At 44.8% G+C, this 22,424-nt stretch overlaps 1 protein-coding gene across 2 annotated transcripts; it reads right to left on the bottom strand.

Moving 5' to 3' along the window:
- Positions 1-3,229: 3,229 nt before the first annotated feature.
- On the bottom strand, positions 3,230-19,148 carry UTP25 (UTP25 small subunit processome component). Of its 2 annotated transcripts, none has more exons than XM_076334492.1 (12): positions 19,048-19,148; positions 17,573-17,612; positions 16,120-16,369; positions 14,908-15,120; positions 12,703-12,791; positions 10,908-11,318; positions 9,581-9,800; positions 7,307-7,509; positions 5,882-6,064; positions 5,114-5,226; positions 4,446-4,691; positions 3,230-3,630 (listed from the first exon to the last, which is right to left on the bottom strand). In XM_076334492.1, the coding sequence occupies exons 1-12, from the start codon at positions 19,146-19,148 to the stop codon at positions 3,384-3,386; spliced, it is 2,316 nt and encodes a 771-aa protein (XP_076190607.1). In that variant the 3' UTR covers positions 3,230-3,383. The 2 variants fall into 2 exon arrangements, with proteins under 2 accessions (XP_076190607.1, XP_076190606.1); XM_076334491.1 differs by lacking the exon at positions 19,048-19,148 and adding an exon at positions 18,102-18,617.
- Between the last annotated feature and the right edge of the window lie 3,276 nt (positions 19,149-22,424).

The following is a 22,424-nucleotide window of genomic DNA, read 5'->3' as shown; positions in this document are numbered from 1 at the left end:
TTGTTAATTCTGCTGTTGTGAACAAGAATGCTCCAGTTTCTCTCACATGATTCGTCCCGTGTCTCCCGAGGACTGCTGCAAAACTAACAACCTGCCTCCTTACGGGAGGCAGCTCTACAGCGCTGGAGACAGACTGTCCCTAAGTCACCTTTCCCTCCCTCCTCATTAATACAGTCACCAGCAGAAGGCTGGCTCCTATCCTACAAACACGTTTTCAGGAAAAAACAAAACAAAACAAAACCAAAAAAACATTGCCTTTCTGTCGTCTTTGAAAGGAGCAACAAAACATAACAAACCTATTATCCTGATTAGGTTTTACTAGTGAAAAAAGGAGCCATTACAACATCAGCTCGTTAGCTGGAAGAACAATCTTCCTATAGAGACAGGTATGTCTTTCTCTTGGTCATCAATTACTAGGATTTCCTGAGAGATGGGAAATGCTGAAAAGGAATTATTGTTTAACATCTTAATCCCAGTTTAATTTTACCCTTGAGTTTGAATTCCCAAAAGCTAGCTGCTAATGCTTCAGCACTACTGCACATTAGCAGCCGGTGTCTGGAAAGGCCCCTGCCTGATGCCAGGCAGTCAACTCTCACACTGCATTGCAATGCTTTTCACAAATAAAAAGAATACAGGATTCCTTTTCAGTACTCAGAGACTCTCTTGAAACGTTGACAAAAAAGGATTCTTAAGAAACATCAGCCCCCCCTTAAAGGTATGGTACTGATGCCAAAATGAACAGGATTTTGTTTCCTCGAGATGAGTAGTTACTCATCATTGGTGCATTCTTGTGAAAAAGTTGCAAAAAGCTTGCCATGCCAAAATGGCATGCTGTCAAGTAAAAAAGGTAAAATACTGTATTTGGTAGCATCTTTTCTTATTCCATTTGTGTCAGAATTTCAACTTTTTAAAAAAAAAAAGTTGAACAATTAAAAAAAAAGACAACGCCCAGATGTACATATTCCATTTCTTCTAAAATTGACTAAGTGTCCACAAGAATGCACCAAGTTCAGCCACCTCGCCAAAAGCCACATTGTCGTCAAGAAAATGCATTATAAGACAGGCTCTTAACTAACCCATTTGGAGCCAGCAGTTGCCCCAGCAAGCGAAGCACTGGTATCCGTGAACACGCATCCAGGATGGGCCAAACTCTGACCTCAGCGTTCGCCATCTCCCAGTAACTCACCGTCTTAGAAGCCACTCTTGGAGGAACCACTTTGCAGAGCCCTGCTGTGAACTGCACCAGGGAATTGTTTAAAATAAGATAAAAAGGGGGCAAAGGAGAAGTTTTAAACAAGAGCAAACCCTCTCCCCGGTTCACTGCCATTCCGCTACCAAGTGGGCCAACACCCCAGGCGTGGGAGCATCGCAGCACAGGGGTAGGAGGAAGCACCTGGGAACAGAAACTCCTTCACACCAGTACAGAGACAGGCTCCCTGCATCACCAAACCTGTCCGATCCGCTAGCGCGACCTCCTAGGTAGGATTTCTAGCGTTGGCTTATGAGGCTCCCTACTAAAGCAAGTAAGATTTTGCCAGGGCAGAAAACCTCATGCATGAGCTCTCTAAGGGCAATCACACATCAACTTTGTGCCTGCATCTCGGAGCACTAACTGAAGGCAGCGAAGAGGCATTTACACACTACTTTGGAAATCAGAGAGTTGTAATTAGTAATCAACGTTAAAAACGTAACACTGGCATATACATTTCATATGTCAAAGTATGCTTGTCTTACTACAGTTTGGCCCTGCTCCCATCGAGGCACTTTGCTATTGACTTCAGCGGAGGCAGAAAAATCCTTGCGTAGTTAAGGCTCTGGCACAAAACTCTTGCTGCTTCTTTAAACAGTAGCTGCACTGCATCACGTTATCTCCCTAAGTAGCTTCCTCAGAGGTCAGCTATTCATCTCTGCTAAGTACATCTGGTGAAGCAAGAAAATTCCTTAATCCTATTTTGTGTGCTTGTTTTCATATGCACAGCCACCATTCCCCACATCGAGCTTAGGCCATACAAGAAAAATCCTTGTTTGCCTCTACTGCTGCCTCTGCTGTACAGCAGACAGATGTTCACAGGGAGAACTTTGCTGTGGCTGGCTCTTAATTCTTGTGTGCTACGGCAGAGGTACATAAAATTAACAGAAATCATTACTTAAAATGCAAAGCAAGAAACTGCATGGATTTGCATGTCTACTAAATGATTTTGGGACTTCAATTACTACTTGAGTTCACAGCCTCCGAGAAATACAGGCATGAAGAATATGATAAAAAACTGGCTAAAATGACGTGCCTGTGCATTTACTCAAGGAGTTTATTTCACTTTGGTATATTTACTTAAGCCTCCGAGACAAGAATTCCCTCAAAGCTTATCACAGGATGGAGGTTTCCTTCTCGCACTTGGGCTCACCTGCCCCTCCACAGAACAGTCTCCTTGCAGTCCTAGCACATGCTTACAGAAACTGATCTCTCTACTTTTAGCTCCTTTTAAATTAGGCTTAGCTTCCTGGAAGGAGAAGAAAAGAAAGAAGAGGCAGCACCGTGATGCTTCCATGCTGCCCATGACACACCCTTAAGAGGAGAGAAAAAACAAACCAACAAAACCCCACCCACGGCGTGAGATACGAGACCGCAGGTATTTACAACTGCACCACCTGGTTTTGTGCTCCACAGCGCTGCTTTGGCGATCATGGGGCTAGGCAGGCCTAGGCTCGTCTGCCTGCCAAGTTCAAAGCTGTTTTCCTTTGGAAAAGCTTATCCCTGGTAAAAGTGACCGGCCAGAGGGGTTGTTGTAAATAGGAGGCAGAAATCTTTAGGTCACTCAGGAAAAAAATGCAAAACCATAGCTCCTACCCCAGCACATTCACGGATTCTCACAACTGTCAAGTTGAAGCAAGTTCAACCCCCATTCAACAACGCGCTTGTGTTGAAGAGGCTTCGCCGGCACCTCCCTTACACAGGCTTACAGAATAGTGACTGCATTAAATACTTGGGCACATTTCTTCCCCTAGATTAAAGGAAATAGTTGCCTTTGATAAAAGAAGGTGAGTTTGCTACACCTGAAAATGAAGTGAAGCAATCCAATCAAAAGTTATTTATCACAGCATCAATCCTTACTGACCAGTGAGTTTTTCAATATACAAGAAGAATAGTTCTGGATTGATTTTGTTTCTATACAGAAGAAACCCCCAAGCCCTGCTTTCTTGAATGACATCCTTCGTTTCTTGTTGGACAGAGTACTGAAATACAAAATTTAATACTAGATGAACAATTTCAACAGAATATTTAGTAAAAGGGAGTAAAAAGTTTAATACTTTTTAAAAAAGCAACATCAAAAAGTGCATTAGGAGTAAAATCCAGGTCCCTCTAGTCATCTAGTCTGCAGTATCACTTATTCATTTTCTCCTGTAACAAAGAGGTGCACATTTTTCTTGGACTGTAGCATTTGAGCTGTGCGATCTATGCCAACCACTGCAGCCAATTTCTGAGCATCATACTTGGAGTAGAGCACAGTACAGGTCCAAGTAGCATCCACTCCATTGTCTGTGGCCTTCATCATATTACAAATCTCACTGTAGAAGTGGGAGTAGGTTGGTAACTCATAGAAAATGAGGTTCCTAATGCCTTTTATCGTATACCTGTAGTAGGAAAAAAAAAAACCAGACAAGTAACTTTGCTGCCAATTTTTACACAAAGTGTGAATGTTAAAACATCAATCCTATCTCAGTTCTTCCAATTTCCACATCAGTTGTAGCTCAGCTCAAACCTGTGACATGAAGACTGTCATGAAGACTGAACTTAACACAGATGTGGAATTAAGGGCAGGGGGGAGGGCACGTCTAACGCTGCTAGGCATTGCGATTTTCTCTGAAGTACAGACCGCCACCAAATTCTGCAGTATTCAGCCTCTTTGGCTTGGATTTTAAAACAGTGAAGCTTGATCAGACTAAGCCTCACAAAACTTTTCATATTTGCCAAAACATCTTCTGCTAACAGAAAAAACTGTTCCATTAGGAGCTTCTAAACAGCTCCAGTCAGGACACTGCAAGTTTTCCAGGTGGCCTCAGCTTGCTGTATTGCGTTATTGAACCAATTACATACACTTTTCCAGAATTTTATGTAATTATTGTGGCACAGATGAACAAAAGTAAAAGGCACAGTGAATCCCATTTTGCAGGCTATATCATCCTGTCCTGACATGAGTGGAACTTGGCAGCACTTACCTTCCTGAATAAAGCCCTGCACATACTGAAGTATTAGAGTCTCTGCAAGGGACTGCTGACAACATGCAAAAATTTTAAAGCAAACTGAAAAGCTCTTACTTCAGTCAAACAAGTCCTCAGAGAGATCCAACAGATTCAAAAAGCAAGATAGCCCATCTATGATTAAGGTCAGACTCTACTTCCAAAACAGCACACATGCAACTCAAAGGAAAACTCGGTCCACAATTCACCTTTTGTAGAAGTGGAAGCGCTCAGTGAACAATAAAAACTGCTTCTCTCCCTTGAGAAAGAACCGTCTTGCTCTGCAGACGCCAGCCTTTTTAGTGTATTCACAAATGTGAGTAAAATTCAGCTCCTCTTTCTTGAAGTAATTTCGAAGACGCACGTAGTCAAAATATGACGGAACATAAATGAGCGTGTGTGACATGATGGCATCGCGGTACTCAGGCAAAACTTTGTCGATGAAAAACTGAAACCTGAGTTAAGAAAACAAATGTGTTTTAACCAGAGGTAGCATTTCGCTTTCCAATACTGGTATGACCTCAGACAGGAATATCATCAGACACAAGAGACTACAGAAGATTCTGACTACCTTTTTCCTTCTTTAACTTCATAGGGTTTCTACATGTGTAGAAGATAAAAGGCAAAGGCTTTATCAGTACTACACAGTTATGGCAGAGACCGGTATTCTTTTCCCAGACTTTATTCTCCAGTGCCTTTGGCAAGGAGAAGTTCACTACTCCCCTCCACCTGTGCAGAGCCTAACTTGCATCTGAAGGCTAATGGAGGCGTACTTCTGTGGTGAAATCACGTTGTGCTCTGCAGGAAACAGTATGCTCAACTAAATCTGAAACTGCAGTCATTAGCGCATAGCAAAATAGTCTGGAACACAGAGTACCTTGTATCTATTACAGAAGTTACATTTTCAGCTTCTAGCCTCCGAAAAACATGAGGAAGCTGGACCACAACGTGGCTAATGGAGCCACTGAGCGGTACGTTGCGGACAGCCACCTGCGAGAAGAAAGTAGGACATTCAGGGAAGCAGCATTTCAAAGGCAGCCACACTCCAGCCGGCTTTCTGCTCGTACCTCACATCTGCAAGCAGTGCACAGGCTGGTTTTAGGAAAGCTCCAATACAAAACTACATTCACGTATACACACACCAGATCTGTTAAATATACATGACCACTGCTTATGCTCCGACTTCCATAAATTTGAGATAGACAACTAAGGTTTTTACTCTTCCTGTTTCTTTCAAAGTAATAGCAGTTTGTGCTCCTTATACGGGGGGGAGGGGGAGGGGGGGGCGAAGGGAAGCAGGCGAACCCTCCGTTTAACAACAAAATAAATAAAACAAGGTAACTTGTGTGTGTCAAATTAAGAAAAAAAAAAATCTGATTTCTGACATGAAACAGCTACCCATGAAAGAACAGGACCAAATAAGTATCACTGCAAGAAGAGTAGTTCTTCATGCCTTTGGCACAGCATTGGAAATTGTCGTGCAGTGTCATGGAGATTCAGACTGAAATACTTGGGTAATGGAAATGACTGGCACGCCGACAGTCTTTCTACAACTGAATTTTTCCATGCGTTGCATTTTCTGTTCTTCTCCGCCTCCCTTACGCCAGCATTTAAAAGAAGGCTTTCAGCTCATCTGTGAACTCACCTGCCCCACGTAATTGAAGCAGTGTTTGTTGAAGACAGAGTTAATCTGGGGATCCTGAAGAGCACTGAACAGCAGCGTCTGGCGGTAGTACTTGGACCAGTTGTTGAGATTCAGCATTCGCACTCGGGAAAAGTCTACCCCGTGGGAATCCCGAGGCAGCAGGTTAATGTGCTTCATCAGGTGCTACACAGAGAGATGGAAACACATTGCTACTGACTGACATCCACTGCACCCAGACTGCAAGAGCCTCAACTGCAGCGAGAAAGTGGGCAGGGATGAGCAAGACAGCACAGAATATAAAATAGTAGTGATCTCCCAAGACACGACTGTCTGGAATTTATTGACCGCAACAAGAGTAATTTACTTGATTTCCCACCACAGAACTGAAAGCTACCACCTCTTTAGCCATCAGTAACAGTAACCTTTGCTTCCAATCTTCTCCCACGGGGCAAGTATAATGGATTTGTTTGTTTGTTTTACAGTGAATGGGCCCAAGGTTTCTGAGCTGAAAGAAGCCCAAGTGCAGTTTCCCATTGCATTCAGGGAGAGTTTGGGTGCAAGGGAAGAAATTCACTTCATTTTGGCCTCACTAAATGACGCCTAGGACTGGCGCCACTGCCACTGCACGGCAGGCGGTCGCACCCAACGGAAGAGACAGGAAACAGGCTCCAGGACTCATTCCTTGGATATCACGTAGGCTGACGTGCCTTTCCTGGGACTCCCCAGGAAACAAGACACATTCTGGGCTCAAAGTGTACAGTAACATCATGCTGTCGAAATGCACAGCCCAGGTACCTCAAAGGTGTTTCTATGTGGAAAAACCCCCAACCTTTCAACGCTGAAAACTTTTACTAACCAAAAGCCAAAAAGCATGGGTACTACTGCATACTAGCCACAATCCCAGAGCAGTATTTTCATTACACAGGAAAATCTTCATACTGTTTAACTTCGGACACGACTAATGCTTAGTATCTCTACAGTCAGTGGAGACAAGCACCAGCTCCTATCGCTTTCTGGAGGAACCTGAATTAGGTTGTACGGATTCCTCATGCAGCTGCAATCTGACTGCGACACTGGGCAGTAAGACAGCCGGCATATTTTCTTCCAGGTGTGATTAAAGGCATCATCATTATCTCACCCTGCAAGATAATTAAAACTGTCCAAAAAATTCTCTGATGAAATATACCACTAAAGTATCAAATACTAAGATTTATAGAGAACAGGTGCTGAATACTACCAAAATCTGTAGAAAGAATATTCTTAGTATAAGGAAAACATCAGGGTGGAGGGAGAAAAAGGAACAAGCATACGTATCTGGAATCAAGTCAATTAAAAAATAGCAATACTGTTCACTGCCAAAACTAAGTTATATCAGGCTAACGAGACACAGTACAACACAAAAATGAGTACATATGGAAAACGCACCAGAACATGTTCCCAATTCTGCATCAGGTAAATATCTGCTTGATCAATTACGAGAATTTCTATTGATGATAGAAAATCAAAATCTCTCTTCTTCTCCCCCTCTGCGCCAATAATAGTCCTCATACCCAGGGGAGAGGCAATGATGATATCCGATGAGTAAAATGGTGCATATAGTCTCATACTCTTTTGAAGAATCGCAACCCCTGTCCGACAACAACCAACAGCAATTTCTTAGTTAAGGTCAATTATCAACCATTTTCTTCCAGCACGCTCTGTAACAGTACCTCCCTACATTTCCTCTCCCTTAACACATACTAATGATTAGAGCTGGATGAAACCAATCTGTCTGAAACTCTCTTTTCCCCTGAAAAGTGCTTACCCACCCCACCCCCATTTGACAAGCATTTGGCAGATTTTCATGAAGCTCGGCAAACTCTTTCAGTAGTACTTTTTTCCAGATTTTTCATAGCTTGGACAACATTTTTTAACTGAAACACATCTTTTGTCATTTTCAGCCAAAAAGGGGGATAAGGAGGCTGAAGAACTTAAGAAAAAAAATAAAAAGCAGAAATGATTAACTACTCCTTTCTCCCTAAATCTGAGACTTTGGTCTCTGCCATTAGGTACTATAATAACTGTTACCTTAATCTGTCATGAAAAATTCAGTGTGGACCTCTTGACTATAAACTGCCTTTATTCACAGGGCCACAAGAGTTGCTACTAAAACGCAAAGGAAAAGGTTCTTCATGTTACGATGCCTGAAAGCATCACCAGTCTTGCACCTTTCCTGGCATTGCTTCTCACACTGCACGTTGTGGTGTACATGCCGACGGAGGTTATGCGTCACCTCTCATGTTAAAGAAAGGAAAAGAAAGGAATCAAAGGAGTCTGTTTTGTTACCTGTGTCATAACAACATGGCAACATTGCTAGGACCCACAGTTTTCTGATCCTAAAAATCCAGGTAGTCCAGACCATATTCAAACCACCCGCTACAGTCTGCCCAAAGGCATCTCTTCAACTTCTCTCCCTCTCTGTGTGAAGCCAGCTATCATGGGCACAGCTGAAGGCACTTGCAAGAATTTCACACAGACAGCAACAGGGACCCCTCCCGCTATCTATTTAAATCCAATGATAAAAAAGGGGAAAAAAAAAGGAAAGGCACAATTGGTTGAATTTCCAGGAAGAAGATATCACTTGTCACAGCATATACATGGTTTAACAACATCAAGTCTTTTTTCTGTTTAAAATGCGAAAGGGTGGTCTTAGTAAGGCATAACAAATGTACTTTAAATTAGATCTTTGTGCAGAAGTAACAGGGTGTGAGGCACAGTAAGAAAGAATAATTATTCTGCTTCTATGATTTGCTTCTGCAAGTAACAGCACCGAAAGTTTCTCCAAGCATTCCTTCGCACCTAGTAAGTGGATCAAGCAGACTGTGGTATGGGAGAGGACTGAAAGGAAAGTTGTTATGCTACTGAAAGTAAGAGGCTCTCAGCCAGAGAGGCTAAGAGCCTTCCCACTGGGGAAGGAAGAAAGACTGAGTGGGACCTGCTCGCATCTTCCACTGTACCATTAAATCTCTTGGGATGCCAATTTACCTTTCAAGGGGCAATAATTTCAAAAGTCTCTGATCTGTCGAGTTAAGTTAGAAAAACTGCCTACTCATCATGGCAGCTCCAGGAACCAAGCCACTAGCTAATTCTCTGCATACTGAGTTACTAAAACAGCCTGAGATTACAATATTATGAAATAGTCTCAAACTTGCGGCTTGTCCAACAGTCTTACTTGCTGGCTACTCCTTTGCTTTCATGAAAAACATGGGCAGCACAGTAGAAAACTGCTTTGCTCGGTACTGAGCTTTAATTTTGTTCCAAACAGTACTGACTACAAGAGACATTGCGAATAGGCTGATTAAACCCAAAAGATTTTTTTTTTTTAATAACATGAAAGAGACTGCTGCATAGTCAAGGCTATCCTCTTTAAAATGAGGTGTGGGCAGTGCTGCTACAATAAAGCAATCATTGCATTTTAAGTGATTCTGAACTTGATGTGAAAAATAATTACTTTTTTATTTTCTCTTCCTTTTTAAGTTCTGGCAAGGCAAGAAAGATTTTCATAAAAATCCAAGTTGCCAGTGCAAAACCAGCACGAATACCACAGAGCCTAGAGTCTCACCAGAACTTCCAGCCCTGATAGCTCCTAAACATTTAAGAAGAACTTGTTACGTCTCAGTTCTTTACAAGCTAAAAATCATCTGTTCAGTAGGTCATTACCAATTCTGAAGTGGTCATCAATGTTGCCAGCAAAGACAGCTTCATAATCTTCAGGTCTTTTCAGGTTGGGGGGCTTCTCTTCTGGGTCAGAGCCAAACTCCCCTTTGAAGCGCTTTTTATTACTTACATCTATTTTCCTTTTGTCATTCACTTCAAGAAGACTGATGAAAATATGCACAATTCGCAAAGCACATTCCCTGAAGGGCACTATCATCAGTACCTGCGTAGATCAATGGTTACAACAGAATAACCCATAAAATATGAACACTCACAGTTAACTGTATGTTAAGTAATTTTTTTTTTTTTTTTTTTTTTTTTACTTAGATCTGCCCCCAGGGCATCCCAACAATCAAAACAAAACAATTCTGACATGCAGCGAGGAGGGAGGATGCACTGGGACAGCGTGCTCGTGAACAGGTACTGGCCAGCAGCTCAGTTTGGTACCCTGGGTGTGAGGCGGGGAACCATTACAGGGGAAGTGAAAACTAAGCACATTCTCCTGTTCTCCCTACCCCCCAAGCAAGCAAAAGCTCCCACAATACACAGACAGGGTCAACAGCTGGCTCCTGGATGGGTGGCGATAGCCTCTGCACAGCACTCAAATATAAATATCTAACTGGGGAGCCAACATAGAAACCAAAGGCATTTGCCAGACGTGCAGCAAACACTGAAACCCAACTTTGAAACTGTTCAACAGGTAGTTGGCACCACCAGTGACAGGCTAGCCCTAGTTGAATCCACCTGGTTATCAACTAGAGGATGCTGTGAATCCAGGGAGCCTTGGTTTGAGGCCCGCTCCACCAACTATGACAGTTGGCCTTGACGATGGAACTGGGATTTCCCGAGGTCTCCCAGGTACAGAAAGATCCTTCCATGCAGGCAAGTCCCCACAAGTGCCTAAGGACAAAAAAAAATTTCTGGGACATCCCACATTGGGCGACAGCCTCCGCTACCTGCACTAACACTGAAGATCAATGTGGAGGCACCTTTCTGTACTGGTAGATTTAGAAATGGTAGCAGGAAAAGGTGACATGTCAGTCTGTAGTGATAGGGGGACAAAGAAAAAGAGAAGTCAAACTCATGGCTCAGCACAGAAACAGGCTGACTGACAACCCTGTGCTCACTGCTTCTCACGGGGTATTTGCCCTGGCCACGGCAGACAACTTCGAGGCACGAGAAAGGGATGTGGAAAGGCACAGGCCCAGGAACACGTCACCTGAGAGAGCAGCAACAGAAATACTTCCGGATAATCCACCAGGATGTTTATACAGCCTGACCAGACAGCCAGGGTGGGGATGGGGGAATCACATTAACGAAGCTCTCTTACCTTAGGTCTAGTGAGCCCCTGATCCCTGTAGTCATCATTGTCAGTCCCTGGCTTTTGGTCTCTTCGTTTGGCATTGTTGCTGAGCACCTGGGCATTTGCCTTCAGAACATGGTTCAAGGCATGCAAGCAGTAAGCATGCCGGATTTCTTCTCCATTTGTTAAAGCATTTCTTTCTGGATAGAACAAGTCCCGGTACGTATTCATGATACAGAAGAGCTCTCTTTGTAACGGGGTAAAAGAGGGATCGCTTGGTTTGTTCGCTGAGGACAGAAATTGTTTATTCACTTTTGGCCAAGTGGATTCTAAAGGCTTGTGAAGATAAAGCTGTTTCACATCAACTTCTTTGTCTGCCTTCAAAGTTTTACATTTCTCCAAAGTGGAAGAAAAAGTTAGTTGGCCCAGCCTTGGCCACTGAAAAGAAAACAAACAAACAAAGAGGAGTCATAGGTACCAAACTTAGTACACTTAAAAGCACATCACCACAGCTGGCAGTTCAATCAAGTTCATGAAATTTGAGAAATCTCTTTTCATTATAGAAGTTGAAACCGTTTTTTCAAAACGCAATCTCTTCCTTAGAGTCTACCAGGGTAAATAACAATAAACTTGAGCTCAGTAGATCCGAATGTATTTTGCAGTGATGTGTCTGTAACTGTCCTCATTGTACAGATGAGAAAACCGAGGAAGAGGAAGGATGTCATTTCTGCCTAACCCATCCAGCCAATCAGTGGCACAAACCAGGGACAAGATGAGAACCCTGGAGTGACTACAGCTATAGATCAGCTGCACTGAGGTATGTACTTTATCTAAAGATGAAAACAAAACCCCATTAGGGACTAAACCCAGAAGTTGTGAATCAGTTGCTAAATGCAATCTTGTTGGAAGTCTGTCTGATTTCGAGGGCAAAAGGTATCAGTGTAGTAGGGGACAACTCTAAACTTTAAGCCTTCTGCTACGCAAGTTGTCCCTATCTATCTCTGTAAAGTAGCTACACCAAGTTAAGCAAAGATATATCACGCATAGCTTCAGGTGGCACTGGTATTTTTGGCCACCATATTCCAAAAAAGAAAAAAATAAACTAAAATTTTAAAATCACAGCTTTCTCTCTGACTGACTAACCATTGGATATCTTCCAATGAATGTCACCCAGCATATGGCTGACCAGAATGCAAGGCAACCCTCCAAAACAAAATCAGATGTGAAAAAGTTAGGAAGCAAAGGTTTGTCTAAAAATGAACGTTTTCAAAACCCATATTCTCTCTCAAGCAATGAGGTGGTTTTCTGGTACTGTAATTCACCTATTATTTCCAGTATTAACAACGTAAGTGTTCAATTCCCCTTTACTGGCTTGCAAATGCGTACAGAGATACAGCCATCTCGAAGCAAGAACGTGAGAGTGCATCACAAGTACTTTTAAGACTGTACGTGGTCACCTCACAAGTTCAGCTGCAGAGCACATCCCTGGCATTGCGCTGTTACCACTCAGAAACCAGTCCTGTTTCTGCCCGGTGTCAAGAGTACTAAACTTGTGGTTTTGGGACTACAGATCAAACTCCGAAGCTATGTTTTTCAGATGTGTCGCCACATGCCTACTTAACAGCAGACTTTAGATTTCGACTCTCGCTCAGCACTAAGTGAAGAAGAAAGCACTTCAGCAACAACACAGTGACAAAATCTTGACAATTCCAGTGTCAACAGCTAATAATAACAACTATGAATCTACTTCACTTGTATAAAAAAAGAGTTATTTTAATCCAGGCATTTTGAGGAACTCTGGATGGCTACAGAACACTGTTACCTTGCTTTGACTTGAAGTTTTAGGAAGCGTAGACATTTTTTCTACTTCTTTTTCTTCAAGTTCTTTGTCCATGTGCTGTTTAAATGGATCTATTTATAACAACAACAAAAAAATAGCCTGAGAACTATTGTAGCTAATACTGGAATCAGGTTTCGAAATGGATTTGCAAATGACACCAACAGTTTCCATGCTGGCCACCACCACCGTTAAAACTAGTTATTTCAAAGCATTTGGAGATGAGAGAAAAGATGTCAAACTCTCTCTACAAGAACAGAGAGAACAGAGTTGACAGATTGCTTTAAAAAAAGAAAAAGAAGCACTTATGGAAGTACTAGAACTTTCAATCACAAAACAAATGTTGGACAGGAAAGCAGTATGTAATAGAAAACATTGTGGCAATTTTCTGCCTTCAGCTCTGACACATCCATCCCTTGCAGGTGAAATAGGTTGTCAGTAGGAAAGACCCAAGTGAACTTACTGCCCTTCTTAATTTATAAACAGTTCTGCCCAGGGCTTTGCATCTTTGGCCAGTGATATGAACACAGTTTGTGATAAAGCAGAGAAAGATTAGGCGGGTTTTGGGGAAGGGAGGCAAAAGTTGCCTGAAGTGAGCAAAAGTCTGATTTATCTAATCAGCATTTCTTTTTGGAAAGGAGAGGCAAGGAACTGTAAAATCATATTATATTCAAAGACACTGGCATGCACAAGTCACATGCAAAGCTTATTTTGAAAACCAAGCTCTGTACACTGCTTGAAGCACAGCAGCACTCACTGCATAAAGAAAACTAATTAGAGAACACTAGTGCTTGCCAAAGGATATCTAGCCCACACACAAGCTATCCAGGCAAAAGTCAAGACATTTGCTAATTATGACACTGTTGAGAATATCTTCCCAGCAACGCAAGTGAACAGGATATCATTTAACTGTGACACAGGTTCTCTGTTCAGTTGAGTTTTACTGATTCCAGCATTTGTCAGATAAAGTAGAGGGAATAATGTGAAGCGTTTTCAGGAATTCTAGTGACCCCAGGACCACAGTAGAAATCCATCCCCTTTCTGCTATCTTAGGTGACTCATTTTCTGTAATAGATTATAAAGCCACTTCCAAGCTACAGGAACCCACTGAAAAGTAGTGCATCATTTATAGGTTGCACAAAGCTGTTAGGATACTTAGCATGCAGTTGGAGAGCTATGGTTCTCATTAAAATGCAATGCCAACAGCCTAAGTAATATTCTCATGGTAACAAGAACAAGCTGTTTTTTCTATCACATGGCCCTTTGATGCTTCCACACATTTCATGTATCAGCTAGGCTGCCTCCCAGATCTAATGTCAGCTGCTGCTCCAAGATGACAAGCCAGCATCACTAGGGATGCTACAAACATATTTCTCCCTCTCAAACTATGCCATCTGATATTAAAACCACAGAGCATGAAATACGAATAGAAGCTCTGCAAGTGCCAATGTGTGGCATATCACTGAACGATCACACACCCGTGCATACAGTTATTTGTACTACACATGGTGGGACGACTCCAACACTGAAGCTCAGATTGCACCCATCAGCGCACTGCGGCGTTGAGATTCTGGGCTACACCCTTAAAAGATACCACACAGATGCTTCGCTGATGCCTCATGCCGTCCTGATCCTGGTGCAGTCAGACTCCTCTGCATAACCTTCAAAATTCAGAGAGCCCTGAGCATTTGTCTAAATTACTGTGGCTGCCCCAAGCTTCCCAGAATCTCACCTCTAACTCCACTGAGTTGTGAAGGATGCCCTCACAGGTCAGCTTTGTGATTATCTCCCGTGCTGTCTGTGCCAAGAATATCTTCCACAGCCAAGTGCAGGCTTGCAGGGCCCTTCGTATTACACTAGCTTTTTAAACTACTATTAAGCAACAGAACAAGATAACCCCCTCCACGCACATTTCTAGTTCCTGATATTTCAAGCTTTATTGGTCATAACAGAAGCTACGCACAAATCCCAGTCCACAGGGGCTACAGAAAACAAATGGTTCAGCTACACATCTGCATTAGCGTTAAGCGTCCCTTATGTAACCAGCTCACATGTGGGCAATACAATGAATAATGCAGCGGAAGAACTCAGAAGCTATATAGCGTATCATTCGGGCATTTGATAATTTACACAGGTTTACGGATACTCCTCTAGAGGCAGATCACTAAACACAAACATACTGCGTTTTACCTTCTGAAAAGGCTTGTGAAGAAGTGCTCTCTCTCTTATCTGCATTGCAGTCTCCACTCTCCTCTTCCATGAAATTGGTTTCCAAGCTAAATTCAGATTCGTGTTTCACATCAGTAAACTCCTCAATTACTCCATGACTTGGGTCACAAGAGGTATCCCCACCATCAGCCTGCTCCTGGGCAAGCGTCTGCTCTGCTGTGTCTGTAGCTGTAACTTGTTAGAGAGAGAAATGGGTTATATTCTCCTGGAAAAGTTACTGTCTATAGCTATGCCCTAGTTTCAGCTGGGATAGAGTTAATTTTCATCCTAGTAGCTGGTACAGCGCTGTGTTTTGGATTTAGTATGAGAATAATGCGGTAACACACTGATGTTTTAGTTGTTGCTAAGCAGTGTTTATACTAAGTCAAGGACTTTTCAGCTTCCCATACTCTGCCAGCGAGGAGGTGCACAAGAGCTGGGAGGGGGCACAGCCAGGACAGCTGATCCAAACTGGCCGAAGGGATATTACATCCCTTTGAGTTACCAATTCTTTTTCTTTCAATATTCTATCCAAAAAGATAAAAGCGGGCTTTGTATTCTACAGGAAAGACGACTTTTGGTTAGCATGCCAAACGTTACATAACATATAATGTCTGTTTCCCCAGAGAAAATGAAAGAAATAACCTATCCGGGGAATATATTTTAGTTTCCAAAGACACCAAATAACTGAAAATAATAAAAAGTTGACTCCTCTCTCCCAGAATTTCTTTGCAGACTTCATGAATGAGGACGCCTCATCATAAGGGAGAGGAGGTTTCCTTCCAATTAACATATTCTTTCCTCTGCTACGAGGCAAACCTTTCCCTCCTCTCGGTGGCAGCAGCCAAACCAGATGCTGTGTGAGAGAACAGCTTGCGTCTCCCATGAGTGGGTGAGAACCCCTGGTATGCTGCTCCATGTGGATTTCCTCTGTGCTGCCGCACAAACAACATCTGAGGAAGCAGCAGCGGGCTGTCTGCCGGAAAATGAGCACAGCTACCCTCTCCCCTGCTAAATCCTTCAGCAGCTGCTGCTCCCACCCACAGAGGCAACGGAGCAACAGAGTCTCCATGCCAGAAGAGCACCCAGCCAACAAGCCAGTCTACACCAGGATCCTGGCTAAAAACATGCATTATTCATTCAAACTTTCTAATTGAAACAATGTTTACCAAAGCATGGGAAAAGACAAACTACCTTCTTCCTGGTCTAGTACATCATTCTTATCTTCTTCACCTCCACCTGCTTCTCCGGTCTCCTGGGACCCTTCGCTGTCCATTTCTGTCTCACTTTCCCCAGCTTCTTCCGATTCACTTTCATCTTCCTCTTCCTCACTCTCAGACTCAGGAGAGGTCTTCAGGGTAGCCAGGAGCTTACGATACACAGAGACCTGTTCCACTTCAGTCTCCGAATCGCTTTCTGCACTTGATTTATCAGAAGTCTCGGACTGCAAGGGAAAACACTAGTGTAACGCCAACAACAGTAACACTCTATTAGGCAGCAGGCAAATACCCTCACCTCTAGCTCCCATGTTATGATTTCCCTCTCCCATCCTACTGTTATGCAGATGCAATGGAATTTCTCAAAAATCACCCTTTTATGCAAATAGTTATGCTGGATGCCTCCACTTAGATTATGAAAGCATCTTGGTAGACTTAGGCCGAAGTGCCTCGTTCTGCACTGATTTCACTGAGAGCATCACAATATTTGGTTCTTTCAGTCTCATCTGAGTGAGGACCTTTGATCTCCACAGACAAGGCGTTTACTGAACTGGCACTGGATTTTCCCAAGAAGACGACACACACAGCAAAAACTGTAGAAGGGCATGCATACAAGGGACAGAGCTCACTGAAAACGCTTCTGGCTTTCAAGAAGGTAAGTGAAATAGCCATCAGTTCACAATAGTCCACTAGGGAGTTGGTCAGGTTTGGCTCAGCTGTCAAGCTCTAAGCTTCAAACAAGCCAGACTCGGAGCCAGTTCTGTCCCGGGCTCACACAAACCAACAGCAGTGTGCCGGGTTACAGCCAAAATTATAGCGAAACCAGGATTGTAGGCACAGCACCATTTACTTCTTTCTTAGCTCCTTTCAGCCCAAAGAGGAAAAATCAGTAAATAGGACATTAATGCACAAAATTGCTAAGGGAAACAAATGAACCAAAATAATTAATTTTTCCACACTGAAACTTTGAAGTCTTTTATTGATGTGATGATAAAGGAGGTTATCAAATCCTGACTGAAAGAGAAGTAAAGCACTGGCAATCTGAAGAAGAGGAATGAGCATTAACGTATTTCTTCATTCAAAAGAGAACGAAACATCTCCTAACTCGTGCAACACTACGTTTATTAATACTATTAAAACAACTTAAAGCATGATTTACTTTTCACTGTGACTAAGTAATATGCAAAAAACCCAAGAAGAGCTATGTTATTTCCTGCTGCTTCTGCCCTCTCATGGTATTACAGTTTTGAGTTAGACACTGTAGAGAACAATTCAGAGCCACACAAAAATCACATTCATTTTTGTCTCCTAAACGCAGGTTTTCTAAAGGGAACAACTTAATCAGCCTGAATAACTTGGTAACGTGAAATGCTAAGTGTTTCACTGAACCACACAAAGATGAAAGTAAGGAAGAAATAAAAATATATTACCAGTTCACAGACTTGAGTTGCTTCTGGTCTTCCAGAAACCCTGAAAAGAAAACACTGAAATATCTTACTCTGTCAATGATGTTATACACAGGATGAAAGAGATGAAGGGGGAGAAGGAATTGATGAGTTATACAAGCCTTAGAGAAATTAAAAGAAAGCTTAAAACCAAAGCATCACACAATTCTCCCTAGGAAAACAGACTCGGCACTTACCCTGAGAGGTTACCCTCTCAGGTGATGCTACACCCCGTGTGTGAAGCCTAAGTGCTCAGGCATTGTAATAGATCAAGAAGAGAAATGTTTTAAAACAGAATCTGGTTTTAATCAGAAAACCAGGTGTTAAAAGGAATCTAACTACAAGGGTAGTTTGTGCAACAAAGCTAACCAGAGCAAGAGCCTATGTCTAGCACTAAATATTGATCTATGAAGTGGGGAAAAGACACATACTACAGGAAAAACAGCATTAATTAACCAGCATTGCAACTGCAATTCTGCAAACAAGACGCTGCACAAGCTGGGCTTAAACTAACCTCAACTCTTTCAGAAAGATGCGGAGCCTCGAGTGGGACAGAGTGTCACTGCACGGGGTGAGACACAGGACATGGCTCCCCAGCAGGCCAGGGACTCCTCCTTCCATCCCAAGTGACACACGCCGGGAGGGTTCCAGGGTACGCACAAATAACAGACCTTAACACTATTTGCCCGCTACTAAAGGTGGGTAACGTTAAACGGAACAGGTGACCTGACAGCGCCTTCCCCGCAGGCTCCTAGGACTCTGCAGCAGCACCAAATCACACAGCGTTTGGACTAAGCAGCTCATTCCTCGCAAGTTGACATGGGGCTCCAAAAGCTCGGTACCCTTTTCGACAGACGGGCACCCTGCTGAGGCGGCCACGGTTCCCGTCACACAAGATCTGCAGCGCTGTACTTTCGCAGCCTTGGCGAGATCAGAAAGGGGCGTGGGACGAGCAGCGGGAAAGCTGGAGCCCTGACGAGCCAGGGGGCTGACCCAGCGTCAGAACAGGAGCCTAGCTTACACTGCTCCGCTGTTCCGCTCCTTATGGCAGCGCCCGGGCTGCGCAGCAAGACTTGGCGACTTTTGTTTCAGACAAGTCTGAGCCCAGATTTTCTGCTTTCCCTGCTTCTTTCGAGAGTTCAAGCTCACGGGCGGCGGTGCGAAATGCAGGTGCAACTCCTCGCCTTCCCTCAGGAGCCCAGGGAAAGTAAGCCAGGGAGCAGCCGCCGCCCAGGCCGGCCTCGGGCTGAGCGGGGCTATTCGGGCCTGGAGCCCCAGGGCAGCCGGTCCCGCAGTCCCCGGGGGAAAGGAGCGGCCCAGCGCGGGTTAGCCCACCCCGCGGGGAAGCCCCGGCCGGCCGAGGGGATCGGGGCTCCCGCCCGGGGCCTCCCGCACGCAGCGCCCGGCGGCTCCCGGGGCGGGCGGCCGCTCGAAGCCAGCCCGCCCGCCCCGGCACTCACTTGTCATAGAAAGGGTGCTCCTCCCCGAACTCCCTCAGGTGCTTCTTCTGCTTCTTGCTCAGGCTGCGCAGCAGCTCCCGCCCGCCCCGCCGCTTCCCCATGCCGGCCCCGGCGCCCGCCCGCGTGGGGCGCTCCGCCGCGCTTTACGGCACGCTCGTGGCGCGCCGCTGTCGCGCCGCCGTACGGGCGGGGCCGGGCCGGGCCCCGCAGGCCCCGCGGCGGTGCCCGCGCCCCGGCGCTTCCCGGTGATGCCGGGGGAGGGCGTCGCGCCTTCGGCAGTTGGTTTAAGCCGCGTCTGGGGAAGGCGGGGCGGCTGGAGGGAGCCGGGCTTCGCCCCGCCGCCGGCCAGCGTTTGGCAGAGGAGGAGGAAGCGTTCCGTGACGGGAGTAGGAGTGGGTACTTACGCCTGCGAGCCTCGCTAGGGAAGGCAGGGATTATTTGTCCCGAATCGTTTCCAAAACAACGTCCCGAAAACGCACACCGTAACCTAGAACTTGGTGTGGGCTGCGGCGCGTTCCTGCTGCAGTCGGAAGTCACGTTGGCTTTGTGATCGCCGAAGGCAGCGGATCGGGGTGTTCGCAGCAAACCCAACATCTTAAATACGCACCTCTGCCATCGTTCCTCTTCTTCAGGTTCCCGGGGCTTAGATCTCTTGGCGAGGCCTGAGCGCCGTCCCGCCCGCGGTCCATACTCCCTCACGCTTTCCGTAAATCCTCGCAAGCCAAAGGAGCGGTGATGGTAGTCCCACACTGGGGGGGTGCGGGTGGGTGCCAACGAAGTACCGAGTATAATTAGGGCGGGCAGCAGAGATTCTGAAGACCTGCTGCTTTTCCCTTTGCGCTGCATTCACTGCGACTTGAAGCTCTTGTCAGTCATCAGCATAATGTATTTCCCGTATACATTTGGGGATATTATTAGGCAAGCGCGGGGCATCTGCACAAGCCAGGACTCTGCCTGAGGGCTCCGATTTCTGCTCTGGAAACGGTCTTTAAGAGGAAGCTCTGAGCTTTATTCACATAAAGAAATTTTGTCTTAATTCTCGCAGCATTATAGGTCAACGCAGCGCTACTTCTGGTCTGTTTAGATGTAGAAGCGGTAATTATCTAAGCGCAATCTAACCTACTCAAGAGACTGATCCTCCGTGTACGAAGGGGAACACTGCGAATGGCACGTTCCTGTAGACCCTACTTGAGCTACAGCACCTTCCCAACCTGACCGACGATCTGCAGCGCTCCGCTAAAAGCTACAGGTTTTCTGGGAAAACCTCTACAATAAGGCTAGAGGAGGAGGAAGAGGAGGCCCAACAGAAGTCCTTCATGCTCAGACTGCTTTAATCTAAAAGGTAAAATCAAAAGCTCCAAATGAAATCACGCTAAATTGTGGATCTTCTGACATCTTACTGCCGAACCTTACTGAACGCTGCTGTAAGGGTGAAGTTCAGTGCTTTAGTGTGCACAGATACACAGTTCCCCAGAAGCCACCTTATATTCTGTCAAATAGGAAACTAAATTCAAACTCAACTCTTTGCTTTAAAGTTCTTTATAGTCCTTATATACCCGTGTTTCTGAATGACCTAGCAGGAACTCCTCTGACCTTTAGGAAGGAGGGGCCATAAATGGGGTTACCATGCAGGACTCCGCAGTCTACTGCTGCTTTCCCTCCGGTAAAGCATGCACAATAGATTCCTGTTCGTCTCCTGCAGAAAGGAGTACCAGAACTAAGTGAAAGCAAGATAATTCCAAATAGGATGGAGGCATGGAAGATTTTGGGGAAAAATGTCTTAGCAGTTGGTGACTGTAGCTCCTAGGTAGTCCGTCTTGACTTGAGGGCATCCACAGATTTGGCACGTTAACTGCACTTCAGTTACACAGGAGCCTCCCGGAGTTCCTCCTGCGTGTTTTAATACCACCGTCTGCCCGTTCAACAAAACCAGTAAAGCTGACCGACGTTACAGATGAACCCTTCTGGGGTGGAGGAGGTTGTCTTAATCCAGATCATTCTGCTGACCTGCTTTACCAAGTAGCCCCCCGGCAGATACACGTCAGCGGTAGTCGGCTGTGGCCCAGCAGGAGAAATTTCCTTAGTAGGCTCCGTCAAAGCCAACACGTTGTGTAACAACACAGACTAAAATAAACTCTTTCTGACTACCAGTTTTTTTGTGGAGTTGGCAGTCACGCTCTGTAAGAGGAAAAACACCGCCAGTCAATCCTACCTCTGTCAGAAGTGTGAAAAAGGAAGTTTATTTGTATGTTGCAGTAATTGTTTCTTACTGGCTTCTACAGTTTGGCACTGGGAGACAGCAGGAAGAGCGGGAGTCTTTGTTCAGAGCTGAACCGTGAGGGCTCGGGAGCTTTTTGGGGACTGGTCTTGGGCACGACTGCTAAGGTAGTGAACAGTTGGAAGCCTGTGCATTCATGTACGTGTTAAAACAACAACAAAAAGGGGAAATTACAGGAACTTGGTGGTAGTGGTAGTAAGGATACAGCTTGGATTTAAGTGGTGTTTGTACACGCTTTCAAAAATTCTGGCTATGATAGTATTTCACACTACTTAGTTGAGTTTCGTTCTGCTTTTTAATGCCTTATGAATTAAAAATGCATTAATCTTGTTCTTTTGTGATGCCAGCACTTGCTTCTGTGATCATTTATTCACACTTCTTTTGACAATAACGGGGAAGTTTTTCTACCGGTTTACAAGGTTTGGGCCTGTAGCTTAATATCTGCTGTCACCCCGTTTTCCTTCATCCTGACTTCAATTTAGCCCTCGAAACCGACTATACTCCTGGGACTGCTGCCCCCTTTCTGCTCGACTCCTTCCTCCCTCCTCCCCACACCTTGCGTGAGAAGGATCTTGCTTGGGTAGCATTTGGTGTTTAGGATTAAACTTTGTGAACCACATTGTGCTGCCTTTCACAGACGTTGTCTTAGAAGACGTGCTCCCCAGGAGATTAACACCTCAGCTTCTTTGCGGTGAGGCACAGGCAGTAAAGCAGCACTGACCTCGATATCCCATGGGACCAGAGAGCATGTAGCCACCCGGTGTGGTATGATAATCCTTGTCTTACATTAGATCTCTCTTCCTCGGAGAACATGTAGCAACAACAAAAAAATAATTTTTTAATGTTTCCAACTTAAAGGCCGGATGCAACACATTTTTCCCAAGGCAGTCAAGAGGAGGAGGATGTAATGGAAGTCCTTTCTGTTTGGTATCAGGGGCCATACGAGTAACAGCTACAGGTCAACCTCTGCAATCTGCATTGAAGCGTTTCTTCCACGCTAGACAACTGCAGGCACGCTAACGCAGGGGCTCGGTAACATACCTGGCAGGCTCGGGCAGTGCTTAGCGCCGTGACACAGGCTTGTACAGATGGGCCCGTG

This window comes from Aptenodytes patagonicus, chromosome 3 (genome assembly GCF_965638725.1).
Source record: "Aptenodytes patagonicus chromosome 3, bAptPat1.pri.cur, whole genome shotgun sequence".
NCBI classification, from domain to species: domain Eukaryota; kingdom Metazoa; phylum Chordata; class Aves; order Sphenisciformes; family Spheniscidae; genus Aptenodytes; species Aptenodytes patagonicus.
This window is presented reverse-complemented; position numbering and strand designations above follow the sequence as displayed.

What these genes read in the sequence shown, in the direction of transcription:
- UTP25 (XM_076334491.1), bottom strand. Translation starts at nt 18,208, where the DNA reads ATGGAAGGAGGAGTCCCTGGCCTGCTGGGGAGCCATGTCCTGTGTCTC. An exon ending in AAACTTCAAGTCAAAGCAAG is followed by an intron (nt 11,319 to 12,702) that starts GTAACAGTGTTC and finishes TTTTCTTTTCAG; the next exon opens with TGGCCAAGGCTGGGCCAACT. An exon ending in AGAATTGGGAACATGTTCTG is followed by an intron (nt 6,065 to 7,306) that starts GTGCGTTTTCCA and finishes CTCTCTGTGTAG; the next exon opens with CACCTGATGAAGCACATTAA.